Genomic DNA, 19,618 nt, shown 5'->3' with positions numbered 1-19,618 from the left:
CTGGTTAGTTGTAGGTTAGATTAGTAGATAGTTGAGTTTTGTCTGTTTGTTTTTTTTTTGTTGTTTTTTTTTCGGTTTTTTTTTGTTGTTTTGTTTTTTTTTTGTCAAATTTTGGCTATTGTATATTTGAGCTAATTGTATATCAATGTTTATATCTGGAGAGTTTTGTTTATTTTTGTAAACTTGTAAAAATGTTAAATTTCTAATAAAAATATCTATAAAAAAAACATCTATAAACCATTAATACGGTCAATAAAAGCCAGCCCAAGTGGCAACTTGCTGCTACTCAGTAGAAGTGTATGACAGAAGCAGGCACATACCACACACCCAACTGCAGAAGCTGTTCCTCAGCAGCAGGTGGCTGATCAGGAACAGGTGAACACACCACCTGTGCAGAACATACAACCATTATACCCAGAGATCCTTGGCAACCAAACAACAGTATGACTACAACTATAGCTAATGTCATAAGACCAGCACCTCCCAAAAGGACACCACCAGAATGAACGGCCAATGACAAAAACATTCATATGTACCCAATTATTTAAAGGCAATAAATGAACTATTACTATTAAGAGCATGCATGTATATATTTGCTGACTTTAATCAATTATAATTTTTTGTGCAAAAATGGGCCTATTTGGATTGAAATCCATTGTACTTAAAAAGTGATCTGCAAAAGCAAGCAAAGGTGATCAGAGGAAAAAAAGCTTGTTTCTCACACACGTAGTAGTTAGGGTATGGAATTCACTGCCTGGATATTTGGTGGAGACAGGTTCAATTGAGGCATAAAGGATGAGCACTGGATAATTATTTGGACAAAAATGAACACAAAGGGTATGGGGTAAAAGCAGGAGGTCGGCACTAGGTAATGATGCTCACTTCATGAGTCGATCCAGGAATTAATGGGCCAAATGGCTGCTCTGTGCTGGAACACTGATTCATGTACAAACGTCCCTTCACGCGACTGCTACTATTGGAGGTGTGCATTCTGTACGCAGACATCTTCACTTCTAGAAAGTTCACTTATTGAGCACACTGCTGTGCCATACACAAAAAGGCAGTGAATGTTTGAACCTATTTTTAAAACTCCTACAGTGCACATGCAAGAAGCCCTGCAGTTCTAGCAGCCAGTGACCAATTTTAACAATTTTGCAAAGTCAGTGCAAATCAAAAACATATGGCAGAATTTTCTTACATTGTGAGAACTAACACTCTCACATGTACAAGTTATGCCTTTCTAGAGGCTATTACATTGTGTGAGGCTGTGAAACAGCACATCAACTCTGAAAGGATCAGACTTTTGAAACAAAGAAAATATTGAAATTGCAAATTCTACCAGCACATGCATCAAGTAGCTGTTTCATTAAATTAGGAACATGTTTTTTGCTTTTGTTCAGTAATAATGGGGCAGGGAGGGTCCTGTAACAAACATTGGGAATTGTCCAGCCCAAATTGAAAATAAAGCTGCATTTAAAACTTAATATGTAGTTTAAATCAGAGAAACTTTAGATGAAGAAACAGTTGGAGATTGGGGCTGAGGCAGTTGGGGGGGGAGGGGGGAAAAAGTGTGTTATTTGTTAAAACTGATGCCTATTGTGATACCTCTGTCATTGAGCTAATATGCAGCATGCCTTCAAAGAGTTACGCACAAGGTAATCATTGGATCATTGCATATCAAATAGTATTAAAATGGTCTCAATCTCCATCTTGCTGTGTCCTCTTGCAAAATGACACAGAGGGAAATCACCATAGTGCATACCCGAATTACTTACTGTGTCTGAGATTGTAATGCATAAATACCAGGAGCTGTAATAAAAATCCACTGAACTTTTCATATGACATCTCCCAAGTCTTGTTCTTATGTTATGGGATTTAAATCAAGTTACACCTCAGATACCCTACAAGGTAAAAAAAACTCATTAATGCATGGATGGATCTTTCTGCCTGCTCAATCAAAATCAGTAGCATGGCCATTTATAAAGTAATGACTCCAAGCCATCACGCAAATCCTCATGATAAACAATGTACACATTTCCTCAGAAAATGAGTATGTTGTTAGAGATTGGGATGCTCAGGAGTTCATTTTTAGCCACAGAAGCCATGTGCTACTTTTTTTTAAATTATCAGATATTGCAAACAATAGAGATTAAGTCAAGGATTAATTCTTGCAGAAGGGGATATCACGGCAAGGATTAAACTAGTAGTCTTTCATTTGACAGTTTGCGGTTGGTTCAACAATATTGGTTTATTGGCATGCAAGTAAATACTGGCAACCCCTCACTGAAGCACAAGCCAAATTAACAAATTTGCTTTTAAATACTTCTACAGGGAATAAGTAGGCTGTGGCAGTTATTTTGCTATCATTCAAAAAGGCAAAGAAGGGAGAGAACGCTTGCTTCATTTCCAGTGACAAATGATCAGAAACTAAAGTGGTCCATTTCAACAGTAATGGTTCATTAAATACTGTATGCAGAAGGCAGTACTTTGGTTCATACAATGCAGAGACTAGGTTGTGCTAAGTGCATAAATGATCGATGCTGTTTTGTCAGCCAGAGTTTCATGATATGCTACTTAAACATATCTACTAACGTATGCTACTTAAAATGTGCGATAAAAAAACTACCCAAGTTGCCAATATTCTTTGCCCACTTATTTTACGTTAAATATTAAAGCAAGCATGAACCCAAAGAGGAGTATCAGAAACAAACAACTTAATATTGCACATACCACGAATGCATGGCAAATACTAAGTAGCTGGACTAAGTTGATAGCACTTTCCTCAAAAGAAAGCAGTGGTTTAGACAGCCACATCAGAACTTTAGATTTTAACCTATGACAACACACAATGCTTCGTTATTGTCCTTTAGTCCTGTTATTCTTTTATCCTAATCAAGGAACTATCAATGGATCGATCTTTGAATGGCCGATTGATTCAATGCTGATTATCTGATCTGTCAGAGCACTTTTTAATTTAACTAATCTTACTCCCATAGTTGTGTGCAACTAACAGATTAGATTTCCTGTCAGTTGATCTCAGTCAGTCTCTCTCAGCAGGCTAAGAACTGAACCAATACCATTGAAAGCATTAAACACCACTGTCTACACAATTGGCATGGTTTCTCTGTACAGAGGTATAATCCAACATAGCAATGTTAGATAGCACTATCTATATTATTCATAAATAAATGCACCCAAAATACATATGAAAGCTTTCCAACTGTTGACTGGTCACTTTTAAACCAAACATTGTGACAACATGTCATCCCAATCTACAATGAAGTTCAGTAAATAAACTAACAGGAAGTTACACATTATAGTGGACTGATTATAATTCTTCAGATTGGAGCTCAATACAAAAGCCAGAATAATGTCTAGTGCTCACACTGCAACCAGGGATAAAAAGATCATAGAGTCAGAGACGTACAACAGGGAAACAGACTTTTCAGTTCAGCTCGTCCATGCCAACCAGATATCCTAACCTAATCTAGTTCCATCTGCCAGTACCCAGCCCATGTCTCTCTAAACCCTTCTTATTCATATACCCATCCAAATGAGTTTTTAAAAATGTTGTAATTGTAACAGCCTCCACCACTTTCTCAGACAGCTCATTCCATACCTGTACCTCCACTGGGTGAAAAAGTTGCCCCTTGGGTCCCTTTTAAATTTTTCCCTTCACCCTAAACCTGTACCCTCTAGTTCTGGACTCCCCCATCCAAGGGAAAAGGCTTTGCCTATTTATCCTACCCATGCCCCTCATTATTTATAAACTTCTATAAAATCACCCCTCCGCCTCAGACGCTCCAGGGAAAACAGCGCCAGCCTGTTCAGCCTCTCCCTATAGCTCAAATCCTCCAACCCGGACAACATCCTTGCAAACCTTTTCTGAACCCTTTCAAGTTTCACAACATCCTTCCAATAGGATGGAAACCAGAACTGCACACAATATTCCAAAAAAAATTGTCTAACCAATATCCCGTGCAGCCACAACATGACCTCCCAACACCTATAACTTAATGCTCTGGTTGATAAAAGTGTACCAACCCTCTTCTTCACTACCTATCCAGCTGCTACTCTACTTTCAATGGAACTATGAATTTGCACTCAAAGGTCCTGTTTAGCAAGACTCCCTAGGACCTTACCATGAAGTGGATAAGTCCTGCTCTGATTTGCCTTTCCAAAATACAGCACCTCACATTTATCTAAATTCAATGCTAATCTTTTTGTTTTGCCTCCTTTAAATTCCAACTTTTCCAAAATATGAATTCAGATAATTGAATAATTGTAGATGTTTTTCAAAGAAAATGTGAAAAGTACAAACAAGTCTTCTCCAAGTGCAGGCAGCTGCTGAACTCCCAACTAGCTTACATTTGGATATAGGAAAAGCATGCTATAGCTTAGACTGTTGCAGGCAGCTTTCAGATAAAAATGCCATTTATTTAGGCTATAGCATTCTGGGTATAGGTTTACTAAAAGATACAGTTTTAGTTCATAGCTTTAAAAGTTTTCAACTACTTCATTTAAAATTTAAGACCAATGTTTTTGTTGGCTTGCTTCCCTTTCCATCCACAACATATCCCCAGCTCTTTCCACCCCTTCCATTCTCTCATGCCAGTTTTTTCAGTTCAACTATCTGGTCATCCAATCGATATGCATCTTTGTAGATGCAAGGATTATTGGCTAACCTATCTGGAAATACCAGTGCCAACCCTACATAACCTCCCCACCAATATCCACATAGCAAAAGAGGTTACTGATCACAAGTTATTGAGTGAGATGTCAAGTGGAATCTCATTTGGGAGTTACAAATTTATAAACCAACAGAATCACAAAATGACAGCCTCCTGCACTTTAACCACTGGCCCATTGTGTCAGTGCTAATTCCTTACATCACTTAATACATTTAATGCCAATCCTTACCCCCCCCAACACCTTCCATATCCTTTCAAATTTCTGAATTAGATAAAAAAACAGATGGCATAGGTTTAGGGTGAGGGAGGAAAGATATAAAAAGGGACGATAGGGGCACTTTTTCACACAGAAGGTGGAGTGAGTATGGAATGAGCTGCCAGAAATGGAGGCTGGTACAATTGCAACATTTAAAAGGCACCTAGATGGGTATATGAATAGGAAGGATTTAGAGGAATATGGCCCAAGTGCTGGCAAATGGGAGTAAATTAGGTTGAGATATCTGGTTGGCATGGACTAGTTGGACCAAAGGGTCTGTTTCTGTGCTGTACATCCCTACAACTGCAGTTGAATCTATTTTAACCACAGTCAGGCAGCTTGCTCTAGATTCTCACTGCACATGGTATAAAGTTTTTCATGTAGCATTTGATTTTTTGAATTTCTTTTTTAAAAACACTGATGTGGGTGTCACTGGCTGGGCCAGCATTTACCCCACCCACTAGCTGACCTTCAGAAGGTGGTGGTGAACTAGCATTTGAACTGCAGCCATCTCCATTACTAAGGGAGCAACAGAATTTTGATCTAGCAGCACTTAGGGAAGAGCAACACAATCCCAAATCAGGTTGGCAAGTAGCCTGGACAGGTGGTATCCCCATATATCTGCTGGCCTTGTACTTCTAGGGAGTTAGTAGTCAGGGTATGAAAAGCACTGTTTCAGGAGCCTGAGATAATCTCTGCACTGCATCTTGTAGATGGTGTACATTACTGCTGGATATTAGAAGTAGAAGGAGTGAACATTGAAGGTGGTAGCTGAAGTGCCAACCAAGCGGCATGCTTTGCCCTGGGTAGTGTAGAGTTCCTCAGGTATGTTGAAGGTTTACCCATCCACCCAAGTGTTCCATTTCTTCCTCCACCAACTCTCCAGAACTCCCAACATTTGGAAGCCACATTAAATTAGAGCAGGCCAGAGGCCAGAGGCCAAAGGTGAATTAACAGAGTTAGACTGCAGAGGAGCACTTGGTATATTGACCCCAGACCAGAACAAAGTTTACAACAGCCCAAATTTTGAGAAGAAGAGAAAGGTTCAGGCAAGCACACACACTCACCCACATCCCTGCACCTGGTATTCTTACATATGGTATAAACCAGTGGTAAATACAGGTAACAGAAACTGGCTGAACACACCATAAAGCATATTAAATAGCTAATGCAGTCAAGACAATACTATGGATTTCTCAACAACTCCATAGACACTGAATCATCCAATCTCATTCAAAAACTTGACAATAGATCCTAATTCTTCTCTTCCAAGGACATAGTTTCAGATACCCCTCTAAGCTATTGATCACAGAATCCCTACAGTGTGGAAACAGGCCCTTCGGCCCAACAAGTCCACATCAACCCTCTGAAGAGGAACCCACTCACACCCATTCCCCTACCTTATTGTCCTAGATTTACCCCTGACTAATGCACCTAGCCTACACTTCGCTGAACACTATGGGTAATTTAGCATGGCCAATTCACCTGACCTGCACATCTTTGGATTCGGGGAGGAAACCCACACAGACAGGGAGAACGTGCAAACTCCACACTGACAGACAAATCGCCCATTCGAGGTTGGATTTGAACCTGGGTCCCTGGAGCTGAGAGGTAGCAGTGCTAACCACAGCCATCGTGCCACCTCATTATGTCAATGATTCAACCAATGCTCATGTTGAGTTGTTCAGCTTCCCTTCTGGTTTGCACTTGTTTGGATTCTCAGAACTGTATTCCAGCATCCACCCACTGATATTCCAGCATTTCACAAACAAACAGCTAGCTTTCTCAAGATGCTAGTGAGCCCACGTCATTGCTAATTTTTCAAGCAAGTTCTGATGGGCTTTTCAATCCCCATACTCAGCTGCACTGAAATATTAATTGATTGCAGGCTGCTTCCAAGCTTTTCCTTAGCTCCAACGCCAACACTTATTTGCACCAACCAGCTCTTAAGGACTGGAGGGAAGTCCTAACTGCACGGGGCTCTCTTTCTCTTGAGACTTTACCCTGAATCTCAACCACATGGACTCAGTCAAAGGGCCTCTTCTGTACAGTATGGTTCTATGATTTTAAAACTAATGTCTTCTCAGCAGCACAGCACAACAGCAATTTTCTGCATGGGCCCTGCTTTTGACTCTTACTGTCTGTCATATACACCCACCTGTTGTCAGTGTTAAGTAACCAATTTAACAATGTGTACAAATCCTGCCCATATTGCTAGGAAAAATCAAAAATACTGGAATGACAAGTTTCCTAAAATGTTACAATTTTCACAGCTTGATAGCTGACAGCACAAAATGGGTACAAATCAAATTAGAATTCATCACAAAAGGGATGTGCAAGGTAGCATGTCTGATAGGTTCCGTGAATGAATACTTGAGGTTAGGATCTAGACTATTGAAGGCCAATAGGTGAATGATTGAAAGTTAGAAGCACTAATTGATAACCTGGAAGGTTGAGAGTGGTTACACAGAGGTCAGAAGGTTCCTTCCATGAATTCAAAATTTAAATTTAATTTTAAAAAGGACAGTCATTGCCAAGCCAGGCACCACTACAGATCAGCACGGGACAACATCGGAATACAGCTAGGTGCAAAACAGGGCATTGAAAGCAGAGCTATTGGATGAACTACATTTACAGACCGTGCAGGATTGGAGGCTGGTCAGCAGTGACCTGTAGAACACCCTGCCCAAAAACAAAAAAAAAAACACACTCCAAACATATAGTTCAACATATTTCAAGTGATCCACAGATGTTTTGCACATATATTATCAAAACTCCAGTGTACTTGGTTTCCATAGGAGACAGTGGACCACCAGACATTCGGGGTGGGGTGGGGTGGGGGGAGAATGAGTTTAAGTATTTGGCTTCGCACCAGCTCATTTACAACAACTGGAAGCCAAGTTATGCAAGACTGCTTCCTCTGGGTGGTCTCAGCTCCACAAAAGTAAAACCACACCACAAGCCCTTCCATTTATACAGTATAAAAAAGTGGTTCCTGCTTAAGCAGCTTTTTCTTAACACTGCCATTGTTAGAAGGGCACTGTTCAAACCACACATCAGATTTTCAGATGTAAAACGACAGACAAAAGGAGCATTGACCTTTTATGACATTAATTGGAAAGTTTAAAATTCCTTCACCCACTATTACACAAAACCATATCAGCCAATGTAGGCAAGCATGTTCAACACCCTGCAGTGGTTAACGAAAATTGTCAAAATGTTTACCATTCTGAGATAACATGCATTAAAAAATACAACCTTCCACATAGTGAGACGGGGAGATTTATTTTACATTTTATTTCAATTTCCATCTATAATCACAGTAAAGTGCATCACAGATTTCAAACAGCAAGCAACTAATACTTTCCTGCAAAAATGCCACTCTTTCACTCTTGGCAACTAAACTGATCCTGCCACTACCCTGTGGGAGGAAGATTTATTTCCGATATCGCTCTTACAAATGAGTTGTCTTAACATTAGGCTTCAAATTTCCCAAACGAAAAGAAAATACCCAGAAAACAAGAAGTTGCACCAACTAACTTCTCTAGAAACATTCTGAAGATAGGTCAAATTCAGTCTGCTTTAATCGTATTTTGGTTTCAGTTGGTAGCATTCTTTCCCAAGTTAGAAGGTTTTGGGTTTGAATTCCACCTGAGGTAGCAAACAAAGATCAAGGTGGACATTTCTCGTGCAGTACACAGTGCGACATCTACAGAGAGGATTCAATGGAAATGTTAAACTAATGCCCCACCTGCCAGCTCACATGAATGTTAAAAAAGATTGCATGACACATTTATAGGAAAACAATGGAGTTAGCCCCAATGTCCCAAATTTTATTCTTCAAATTACATCACACAGCTATGTCAATAAACAGATTTTTGTATGTAAATCACCTGCTATTCTAAACTACAACTTTTGAATTAGACAAAATACAAATTGGCTTAAGTATTCAGATAAGCAGTGTTGTGAAAAGCAATAAGTGAACGCAAGTCATTCTTTGCTGCATGAGTGGAATTCAGAATCCTGTCTCAGTTTTCTTACATTATTGTCTGGTGGACAAGAGTCTTCACACAAGATAAAGTTCAGTCACTTGGTCAAGGATTAATTGAGGAGAAAGTGAGGACTGCAGATGCTGGAGATCAGAGCTGAAAATGTGTTGCTGGAAAAGCGCAGCAGGTCAGGCAGCATCCAAGGAACAGGAGAATCGACATTTCGGGCATAAGCCCTCCTTCAGGGCTTATGCCCGAAACGTCGATTCTTCTGTTCCTTGGATGCTGCCTGATCTGCTGCGCTTTTCCAGCAACACATTTTTAGCAAGGATTAATGGAGGAAAGTTAATTGATGTTGAATTGTTAAAAGCAAATCAACTAATTTAGTTGAGTTTACTGGCAAGATCAACCCAGAGAAGGTTGATGAGCGTAATGCAGTTAATGTGTTGTATGCAGGCTATTGGAAACTGACTACATACTACGTTAATTAAGCCACTTAAAAAGGCCACTAATCTTAGCTCCCAGAATATAGTCGTGACTCAGAAATTCACTGCTGAGTTTTCCATCAACCTCCTGGAGGAGTTCTTTCAAGGCACACTGTTTGCAGAACTCAGCTTCAGGAAGGGGGTGCAGACCAAAGGACACCTCCACTGCTACCCCCTTCCCTTTCTCCAGGAATCCAGCAATCCCCGAGTGAAGTTACCGAGCACTACCAGCAGCAATCATTGCTCCCAGCGTCACTGCCAGTTATCGCCAGTTGCCAGCTTTGGCATGACTGGCGGTTTTTTGGGTAGGTTTTCATCCAAACTGGATACTTCATTCTCTTGGAGGTCAAGCGCTGCCCACCGCCAGTACTATGCATCCTTTGAAGGAACATGGGTTACTATCTGGTTCTCCCAACAATAGACTGATCCATGTCATCCATACCAAACTCTGCCCATCAGTCAAGTTGAGGCCCATGTATACAAGGTTGGCTGTGATGAGCATGGTAGTGGTGAGCAGTTACTTTTTGAAGTGCAGTAAGGTTCATGCCAAGACCACCACTTTTCCCCAATCTTACTGTGACAAAGCAGCATTTCAAAATGTGCAGGTGATACAACCCACTTGGAAGTATTGATGAGGATAACAGGGACAAACTGACAAATGTTAATCTGCCATTTGTCAACCCATTCGAAGTCAAAGATTTGCAGAGCAAGGGAAGGCTGTATAAACTAAAAAGTGGGGTGCAGGATCACTGGATCACAGACCCCTGGAACTAGTGCACACCACTCATTAAATGCGGTTTAAAATTTATCATTGAATCCCTACAGTGCAGAAAGAATCCATTCAGCTTATCAAGTCTGCACCATCTCTCCAAAGAACACCAGCCCCTCATCCCATTCCCATTACCCCTTGTTACGATGATTAATCAACTTGGCCTACATGTCCTTAGACAGTACAGATAACTTAGCATGGCTAACCCACTTAACCTACACATCTTTAGACTGTGGGAGAAAACTGGAGGATCTAGCAGAAAACCACGCAAACACAGAACGTGTAAACTCCACACAGTCATCCAAGGCTAGAAGCGAATACAGGTCCCTGGCACTGTGAGGCAATGCTAACCACTGAGCCACTGACAGCCAACTTTGTTCTCCCTCTTGCTTAAAATTAGCTGCACAATCACAATGTGGGGTTTCAAAATGGCCAGAAACATGATGTCTCAAATCAATCACCAGTGGATTCAACGGTTAAATGGCAAAAAAAAAAGAGACAGATAAAGCTTTGTTACTGATAAATAATAGTCATCTAGCTGGACATCAAGATTGAAATGCAATGGCAGGATCTCTACTGTAGGCACTCTATTTGGTTAGGTCAGTAATAAGCCATCAAGAAATAACTTCTACAAAATCAAAAGTTTGCATAATTAATGTTTTTACACACTTGGCATAAGTAAACATGAAAAAAGCAACAATTGCTGAGGAATGAATAAAGCAACATACTACAGGTCCTGGAACTGGAAATACAAAAACCACCAAAAGTTGACTGAAACATCAACTCTGGCACAGTATATAGTTTTTCTGGAAAATTTAATTAAAACAGAAATTACAAAAGAGGATCTAACAAAAGGAATTACTCACTCGGCTCATTCAGACTGTTTCACCATCCAATGAAATCACAGCTGATTGTGACTTCACACCATCCACTTGTCTTGGCTCCATAATTCTCCAACAATTTTGGTTAGCAAAATTCTATCATTCACATTTTAAAATTTAGTTGCTCTGATTTTTTTTTTGGAGAGAATGTTTTCTGCCATTTTACTACCATTTGTGGGAAGCTAATCCAAATTAATTGCCTGAAATGAGCTGGCTGACTGTATGGTTATAGTTTAGATTAGAGTGGTGCTGGAAAAGCACTGAAGGTCAGGCAGCATCCGAGGAACAGGAAAATCAACGTTTCAGGCAAAAGCCCTTCATTGTGCTTTTCCAGCACCACTCATCTTGACTCTGGTTTCCAGCATCTGCAGTCCTCACTTTTGCCTAGCCTGGCTGTATGGTTATGCCTCTTTTTCCTAAACTTCACCAGAAAGTTTTTATCTCTTCCTTTCAAAATCCTGAAAACCCAAGTCAAATCACCCATGACCTTCTATAAGCTAGGAAATAAACCTTTGTGTAATCCATCATAATTTAACCTTTGGAGTTTTAATAAAACACTGGCTCATCTTTACCACATTAAATGGAAAGTATGCCTCTGTGGTGCCCAATCATCCAAATGTCAAAAACAAACAGCCTTACACATATCTGCATGGAAGCCTATTTGGCATTACAACTACAGGTCTTGTTTGAAATCTTACAATTTTATGCTTCTATCAGTGTATCAAACTTGGGCAAATGCGACATTCCATATTGGTTTAGTCCTAAGAAATACAGCAATTAGCTGCAGATCCTCAATGTTGGACAACGCGGCAAAATATGAATGCTTTTAAAACGATACCAAGATAGAGAGAAACACAAATGTGCAATGGTGCATCCCAAGAATCCATTTGAGAAGAAACCTTTCAATCCAAAGAACACAAGTGCCACAGCCTCAGGAGTTTAGGCTGGTCATGTATTTAAATTCAATTGTTGAATACCTCCCCAATTATCTGGGGTCAGGAGATCACAGTCCTGATTAGTTTGTCACTGCCAGTTTCTGACATTTCTCAAAAAAAAACAATGAATCTGATCAAAATCCAAAATGTTAGTGACAGCATTAAATTTCTCTTGTTCAAATGAAAAACTGAATTTGCATCGCTGGATAAAAAAAAAATTTCCTTTTGCTGTTGGGTTGACAATGCAAGGATATAATCATCAACACTAATACTTCCTGCTTTCTTATTGGATCTAGAACATATTTTATGTGCTATGTGTGGAGAGAGGAGTTAGCAGGATTTTAAATTTAGTAGCACTTTCAGGTGATCGCAGAAGCTCTAACCTAGCTTTATTCAGATACAGTAATTCTCAGGTGGTTAATCAGTTTTTTCAGTAGTTATAACAAACTGCTTAGGGCCTTTGTCAAAAATCAAACAGCCACACTAAAATTTAAAACAATCTATATTATACAATGAAGCAAGCATTCCAAAAAAGACTGCTTTAATTATTTTGACTCTGCAAATTTGTCTCCATAGTGCTTGTAAGCAATGATTTCAACAACCACCATCTGAAGTTGAAGTGAAAAGTGCTCAGGTTTTACCTGAAAATCTCATTGAATAAAAATTTGACAAATGTTAAGAACAAAGCTCAAAACAAGCCCCAAAAAAATGATCATAAAAGCCAAAGTTGACATTCCATCAGAGTGCATTTCTATACTTTGACAGTTCACACAAGCAAAACAATGTGAACCTTTTCTGTCAGAATCCAATTTCATCCTGCAAGAGACTCAACTAAACCTTGCTCCAATAGAAAGCTTTCACTACAGTATTGGTTTGCAAATTTAAAACCTTTTTTTAAAAAGCAGATAATGCAACTGAACAAAGTGTGCCTAACAATGGAAGTGAATAAAAGCTCTACATAATAACCAAAAACAGCATTGCAACAAAAGGCTCTGCAGCACGCTAACTATTGTAAACTTCAGAAGTTAACAACATTTCAAAGAGCATTTTTATTTCAAGCACAAGTACCATGCTTACTGCAAGAATCATCAATATGGAGCAGTCATAACCCTAAACATTAACCATACAATCAAGCAAACCACTGATTTAATTATAACCAGGATATGTACTGTTAAGTGTCATAAAAAATTCAAGGAAACCAAATTTACCATTTTAAGCTTATTTACTTGCTTAACATTCTTCCACCTTTGCATTAGTAAAATAAATAAAATTTCCAACAACATATTCGTGTTAAAAGGAACTGGAAATACTTAGAGAAAAGAATGTACCTTAGTTTACCAATCTCAACCATTTATAATAGGGCTTTAAATATAACTGCAACATACTACATAAAATTATAATTGGACAAAAATTAAGACCAGTTTGCAGATAACCAAAAGCCTGATTGTGAAAAGTGCATCTGGCTTCCCTCTTCACAATGCATGAATGTTATGGTACAATCATTCATTGTGAAGAGGGGAGTCAGATGCACAACAGACCAGTAATGGAGGAACAAATGTTTACATAGGTTTGTGAGGCTAGAGAGTACAGAAATCAAGAGGCACAAGGAACACATGTAATTGAACACAATTCAGAATGCATCTTAAGTATCCTTTATCTGAAAACCTCAGAACTAATGGTTTTTCAGATGAAGGAAAGTTTTGGTTTTCAGAAAGAAGACAATAAATCAATTGGCACTTCATTTTAAACTCATCCTAATTCAGCAAATAGTGTTAAGAATCAAGGTGACAGTGTCTGAGAGTGTTTCTGGGACCTGTCGAGTTCTACAATTGTGTTGGGAAATCTGCTTAAAGGAGTCAGTTAAATAATTCAGAGTGATTGTTACCTCATGTGATGCATGCACCCAATTATCATCAATCAATCAGATTGGGTGCATGGATGTACATAACTATTGAGGAGAAAGTGAGGTCTGCAGATGCTGGAGATCAAAGTTGAAACTTTATTGCTGGAACAGCACAGCAGGTCAGGCAGCATCCAGGGAACAGGAGATTCGACGTTTCGGGCACAGGCCCTTCTTCAGGAACTATTTACTATTTACTATTTACATAACTATTTACAGAGGAGAAGAATCAGGCACAAAACAATCACCAAAAGACTTACAAGATATACTTAAGTCTCCTGCAGATCAGTCAGACCCTCTTGGAAAAAGGTTTGCTTAACTCAAATGGATGTCAAAGCAAAGCTTCTTTCTCCTAAACTCAGTAAGTCTACAAGTCATTCAGATCAACTTTTGAAAAACCCTTAGGTTTTATTGGACATGTAGATAAAAAGGATACCAAACCTATGTATACTTCTTTCAAAAAGTCTAGACATGAACATAGAAGGCATGATCACCAAGTTCACAGACATCATGAAAACTGGTGTGCTAAATAGGGAGGAGGAATGCCTTAGACTAAAGGTCAATATAGATGGGCTGGTCCCTGGCAAATGGAATTTAATCCTGAAAAGTTTGAGGTGATGCATTTTGGAAGGAATAAAGAAGCAAAAGAATACACTTGGTAGCAGGGCCATCAAAAGTACAGAGGATCACAGGGACCTTGGCATGCATGTCCATAGTTTCTTGAAGGCAGAACAGATAAACAAAATAGTTAAGAACACATATGGATACTTGGCCTTATTATTCAAGGCATTGCTGTTGTATTCAAGGAAGTCGTAATTGAGCCAAATATAATGCTAGTTAGGCCACAGCTGGAACAATGCAGTTTTGGTGCCATATAATAGGAAGAATGTGATTGCACAAGGGAGTGCAAAGAAGATTCACCAAGATGTGCCTGGACTGGAGCAATTGAGCTATGGAGACAAGGTAGGCTGAGGTTAATTGGGGTGTACAGCGTCGAGAGGTATAGACTGGGCAAAACGTTTTAGGGAGCATAATTTTAAAGAAAGAAGCAAGGGACTCAATTTAGGAAAGGCTCCCCCACCCACCCAGAGGGGGTGGACAACAGGAACACAAAATACCATAGCAAACTAAGCTAAAATACAAAAAAAAAGGGATTAGTGCGAGTAGATGCTTGATCATTAGCAGAGAGAAAAAATGGGCCAATGGCCTTTTCTGTGCGGTAAAAACTTGAATCTACAAATCCATGACAAAAAACACTAGTTGTGGGAGGCTTTCTACAGTGAGGAGTCAAAAAGAAAACCAGTACATTTCCTTAACAAGTAAGGACGGAAAATCAAAAAGGGAAGTTATTGATGCAATTTCTTCACATTCTTGTGCATTGGAAGTTTGTAAAGGCAGAGCAAATTCTTACAAAGTAGCTTTTTCAAAACAATGCAATGAAAGTAAAAGGGTTCAGCATACAGAAAAGACATTAACTTGCAACTGAACAAACTTACAAGCACATTAGAGAGGTACTCCCTGCTACCCCAGGAATCAAACAATTTAAACTTCCTAAAGAGTAGGATGGATCCAGATGAAAGTTTTATGCATATGAAAGTCAATCTTCTTTATTTAGTCAGCGACAGTAGAGCACTACTAGTCGGCTCTACGCTATGTAAGTTGATAAGTGCGGACAGACTAGAATTTTCATATCCATACAAAACAGTTTTAGTTGCATGGTGACAGTACAACTTTGGAAACATAGTTGCGTTGCATTTCATGCCCTGCGGAAACTAAATCTTCAGCCTGTTACATTGAAAAAGCCCAACAGATATGTCATCCTGCAAAAGCTGAATTAATGTAAGATTTAAGTACAGATTCAACCTTATGGAACCACAAACCTGCAAACATATACTGTATAACTAAATGTGTCATGCTTTGCGGCAGACCACAGTGCAGCCGAACTACACGGACATCGAGCCACGTTTGCTTATTCCAAGAATGAAGTTTGCTTTAATGTTTTGAATTATTGCATCTCTATCTTTGTGAATTTAAATTAGATTACAGTCGTTAGTCTCGTTTGATCATTTTTTTAAAAATCACTTTTGATGCTTCCACGCTCCCAGCTGATGCAGTCACACCCGCTACCCACAGGCCACAGATCTGATCTCGGCGAGGGAGTGTCAATGGATCGAAGAAGTCAAGATAACCCATCTCCAGGGCGGGGGTTTCACCAGCTGCCACACCCTTCAGTGAGGTGAATTATAGGTTCTCCGTTTTCACTGAGAATTTCACGGAGTGACTCACTCCTCGGAAGCTTGGAGATAATAAAGTAAAAGCACGAGTGCCACCGCATATAATATACCTTGCACCAAGATGACAACCTCCACCACCGACACCGCCCCCCCATATAAAAAAAATTAACCAGCCACCTCCTAAACATATGCTGTTTCTTGCAATGGTGCAAAGGCACTGGTCAATCACCGGGCCCCCGCGCGCTGACCTGTCAATCACCGGCCCCCGGGCCCCCCGCGCGCTGACCTATCAATCCCCGGACCCCCACGCGCTGACCTGTCAATCATCGGCCCCGGGGCCCCCGCGCTGACCTGTCAATCACCGCTGAGCTTGCGGCCTTTCCGCCCACTCCTACAATGCTGACCTCGCACTTTACCTTGTTGAAGTGCGGGTCCCTGAGTATATCACAGCCCCTTTTCCTGGTGTCAACGGAGTCTTTTGGGCTTTTCTCGTTTCCCTGCAATCTGCATTTGGGTAACTCTCGCCTCGCCGCGTATGTTGCCATTTTAAGATCCTGAGGGCGAGAATGAAGTGAAACTTGCTCAAGAAAGTTGAACCGGGATCAATTTCCACCGCGAGGCGCAACGCGAGAACTGCCCTCGATACCAGGCCCGAGATTTATAAGCTTATCCGGAGCTGCACTATCTCTTTGCAAAGTGAGATAACGGCTGTTCCAATCCGAAACACTGGATTAATCTTGTTTAGTCTAGATTAATCAATCTGTTACAAGCCAATTCATCCTACGGGCATTGATAAACCATAACAATGTTGCTAGGTTTTGACAATTGGAAACTCGACCTCGGTCATGATTTTCCATGAATAAGATACTGGAAATACTCAATGAAGTCAGGCAATATACAGTGAACATTTGAGACCCTTTCCCCTTGACACTCAAAAGAAAATTCTGCCACGGTTTTGTCAGATAGAGAGTGGGGAATGGTTGTGGAGGTGGCGAAGAAAATGGGGTGTGGGTGTGGGGGAGGTGAATTGGGAGTCGGTGTGAGGGAATGGTGATGGACACTGTCGACTGAGCGAATGTAAAGTCAACAGCTGAAACGTGCTTTCTTTCACTCCAAACAGATGGTATAGACCTGTTCCCAACATTTTCTGTTTCTATTTTGCTTCAAAATTATATTATTTTTCATTTACGTCGTACTTTATCTACATTTAATAGTATTCTTCTCTTGATGGGTACCTTATCAACCAACTTAAATATTCATGTCCTTCACCACCAACGTACGGTGGCAGCAGTTTGCACCATCTACAAGATGCACTGCAATAAATCACCAAGCCTACTTTGACAGCACTTTCCAAATCTACAACCTCTGTCATCATGAAGGACAAGCACAGCAGATGCATAAATACACTAACACCATCTGCAATATCCCCTCCAAGTATACCATCCTGACTTCAGTGTCACTGGGTCAAACTCCTGGAATTCCAATGGGTTTCGTTAAGGCCCAAGGGCTGCCGTGTTTCAAGAAGGCAGCTCAACAAAGGCTATGTGGAAAACGTGGGAATAGGGTACTGAGTTAGATGACCAGCCACTATCATGCTGAATGGCAGAACAGGCTCGAAGAATTGAATAGCTTACTCCTGTTTCTATTTTAATGGTTTACCACCATGTTGTCGAAAGCAGTTAGGAATAGGCAATAAAAGCTGATCTGACCAACATCGTCTATAACCCAATAAATGAATAAAATTGGGTATAATAAGCAGATATAACACACAGGGCATGTTTTATGTACAGGTTTAGACATCAGGAAATGGCTTAATGGATGGAGTTAGCCCATGATAAGCAGAACCATACAAAACAATCCTGCCCAAGTTGAGTACACTGCATGCGCTAAGTTAACCTTGGTAGGGTGTGGAAGAAGAGGTAGGAAAACTGGTTTAATGCCAGGAATAAAAATTGATTCCTCCTCTTGATTGCTATGTAGTGACCCCTGCTGGATGTGTGAGTGTATTGAGCTGGATGCTCAATAAGTAAGAGGATCAAACTCAACTACCATGCTACCTTAACCCCAATTTGGCTAAATTCTCACTATTAAGATTTAGCATGTATAATGGGAGCCTGGAGGAACAATGTTGTATTGGATGTTCATGGGACTACATTCCAAAATGAAGTCAATAGGATCGAGGTCCCTTTTAATCCAAGATGGAGGACGGGAAAATTTCTGGCTGTAACAGGCTGCTCATGTTTTGAGGTATTTTAGGTATTGGAGATGATTTGCTTGAATTCCAGGAGCAGCAATTACTGTTTTATATGCTGTTGCATTGTTTTGGAACTTTGGAGAAAAGAAGTCAAAACATTAGCACTCTTAAAAAGGGAGAAGAGCACACAAAGGCAGCACATGATCACGTCAGTGCAGGAGGGGGAGAAGGAGAGGGACAGGGACAGGAAGAGGGAAAGAGAGAAAGAAACTCACACTGCTAACCGACACAACAGTGAACCTGCACAGTTACTGCGTTTGCTGTTTGAATTCATGCATCGCTGGACATCAGAGTGCGTCTAGAAAAACTTAACAAACAGCGAAATTCAGAACTGATCTTGGAGGAACAAGTTTGGGACAGGTCACAGCACAGAAACAAATAAATGAATTGGTTTAAGAATAGCCTTGCTGTAAATCTATAATAGTGAGTAGAGTGAGTTCTGTATTGATTATATGTATTATTGAGATATGTCTCTGAAGTCATAAGTATTAAGTAGCCTGGAGCAGTGTTTTGTAGAGGAACAAGACAGTGCTATTTTCTGGGTGTGTAGATTGGAAGAAGCAAAAATGGCCTTCAGTAGAGCGATATTCTCTTCTTGTCAGATGTGGGAGTTTAGGGAGAGTTTACGGATTACTGAGGATTATATCTGCAACAAATGCCACGGATTGCGAATCCTATCAGATCGAATGGGTCAGTTGGAAAGATAGAAGCAATGAGGAATTTACAAGAGCAAGAGAGTGTGATGCATTTACAAGAGCAAGAGAGTGACATTGGGGTTAACTCCAGGAAAGGTAAGAGAAGTAGGCAGGTAGTGCAGGAGTCTTCTGTGGCTATCCCCATTTCAAATAAGTGTGCTGTTTTGCAAAATGTTGGGAGTGATGGATTCTCAGGAAAATGTAGCATGAACAGCCAAGTTTCTAGTATAGAGACTGGCTCTAATGTAATGAGACGTACTTCGGTTTCCAAGAGATCGATTGTGTTCAGGGACTCTCTAGTCCAAGGTACAGACAGATGTTTCTATGGCCAGCAGCGAAAAATCAGAGTGGCGTGTTGCTTCCCTGGTGCCAGGATCAAGGATATCTCAGAGAGGGTGCAGAATGTTCTCAAGGGGGAGAGGGGCCAGCACAAGGTCATTGTACACATTGGAACCAACAACATAGGAAGGGAAAAGATTGAGATTCTGAAGGGAGATTACAGAGAGTTAGGCAGGAATTTTAAAAGGAG

The 19,618-nt window shown here is 40.3% G+C and overlaps 1 protein-coding gene across 1 annotated transcript in view; it reads right to left on the bottom strand.

The window, feature by feature from the left end:
* LOC122547230 (NADP-dependent malic enzyme-like) overlaps positions 1 to 16,863 on the bottom strand; it is a 434,918-nt gene extending 418,055 nt beyond the window's left edge. Inside the window, exon 1 of the mRNA XM_043685873.1 lies at positions 16,557 to 16,863. Coding sequence (XP_043541808.1) covers positions 16,557 to 16,685 — 129 coding nt within the window. The 5' untranslated portion in view covers positions 16,686 to 16,863. The remainder of the gene's footprint in view (positions 1 to 16,556) is intronic.
* Positions 16,864 to 19,618: the final 2,755 nt, after the last annotated feature.

Source organism: Chiloscyllium plagiosum, chromosome 3 (assembly GCF_004010195.1).
Source record: "Chiloscyllium plagiosum isolate BGI_BamShark_2017 chromosome 3, ASM401019v2, whole genome shotgun sequence".
In the NCBI taxonomy this organism is placed as follows: domain Eukaryota; kingdom Metazoa; phylum Chordata; class Chondrichthyes; order Orectolobiformes; family Hemiscylliidae; genus Chiloscyllium; species Chiloscyllium plagiosum.
The sequence above is the reverse complement of the archived record's forward strand: the minus strand, read 5'-3'. Positions and strand labels throughout refer to the sequence as shown.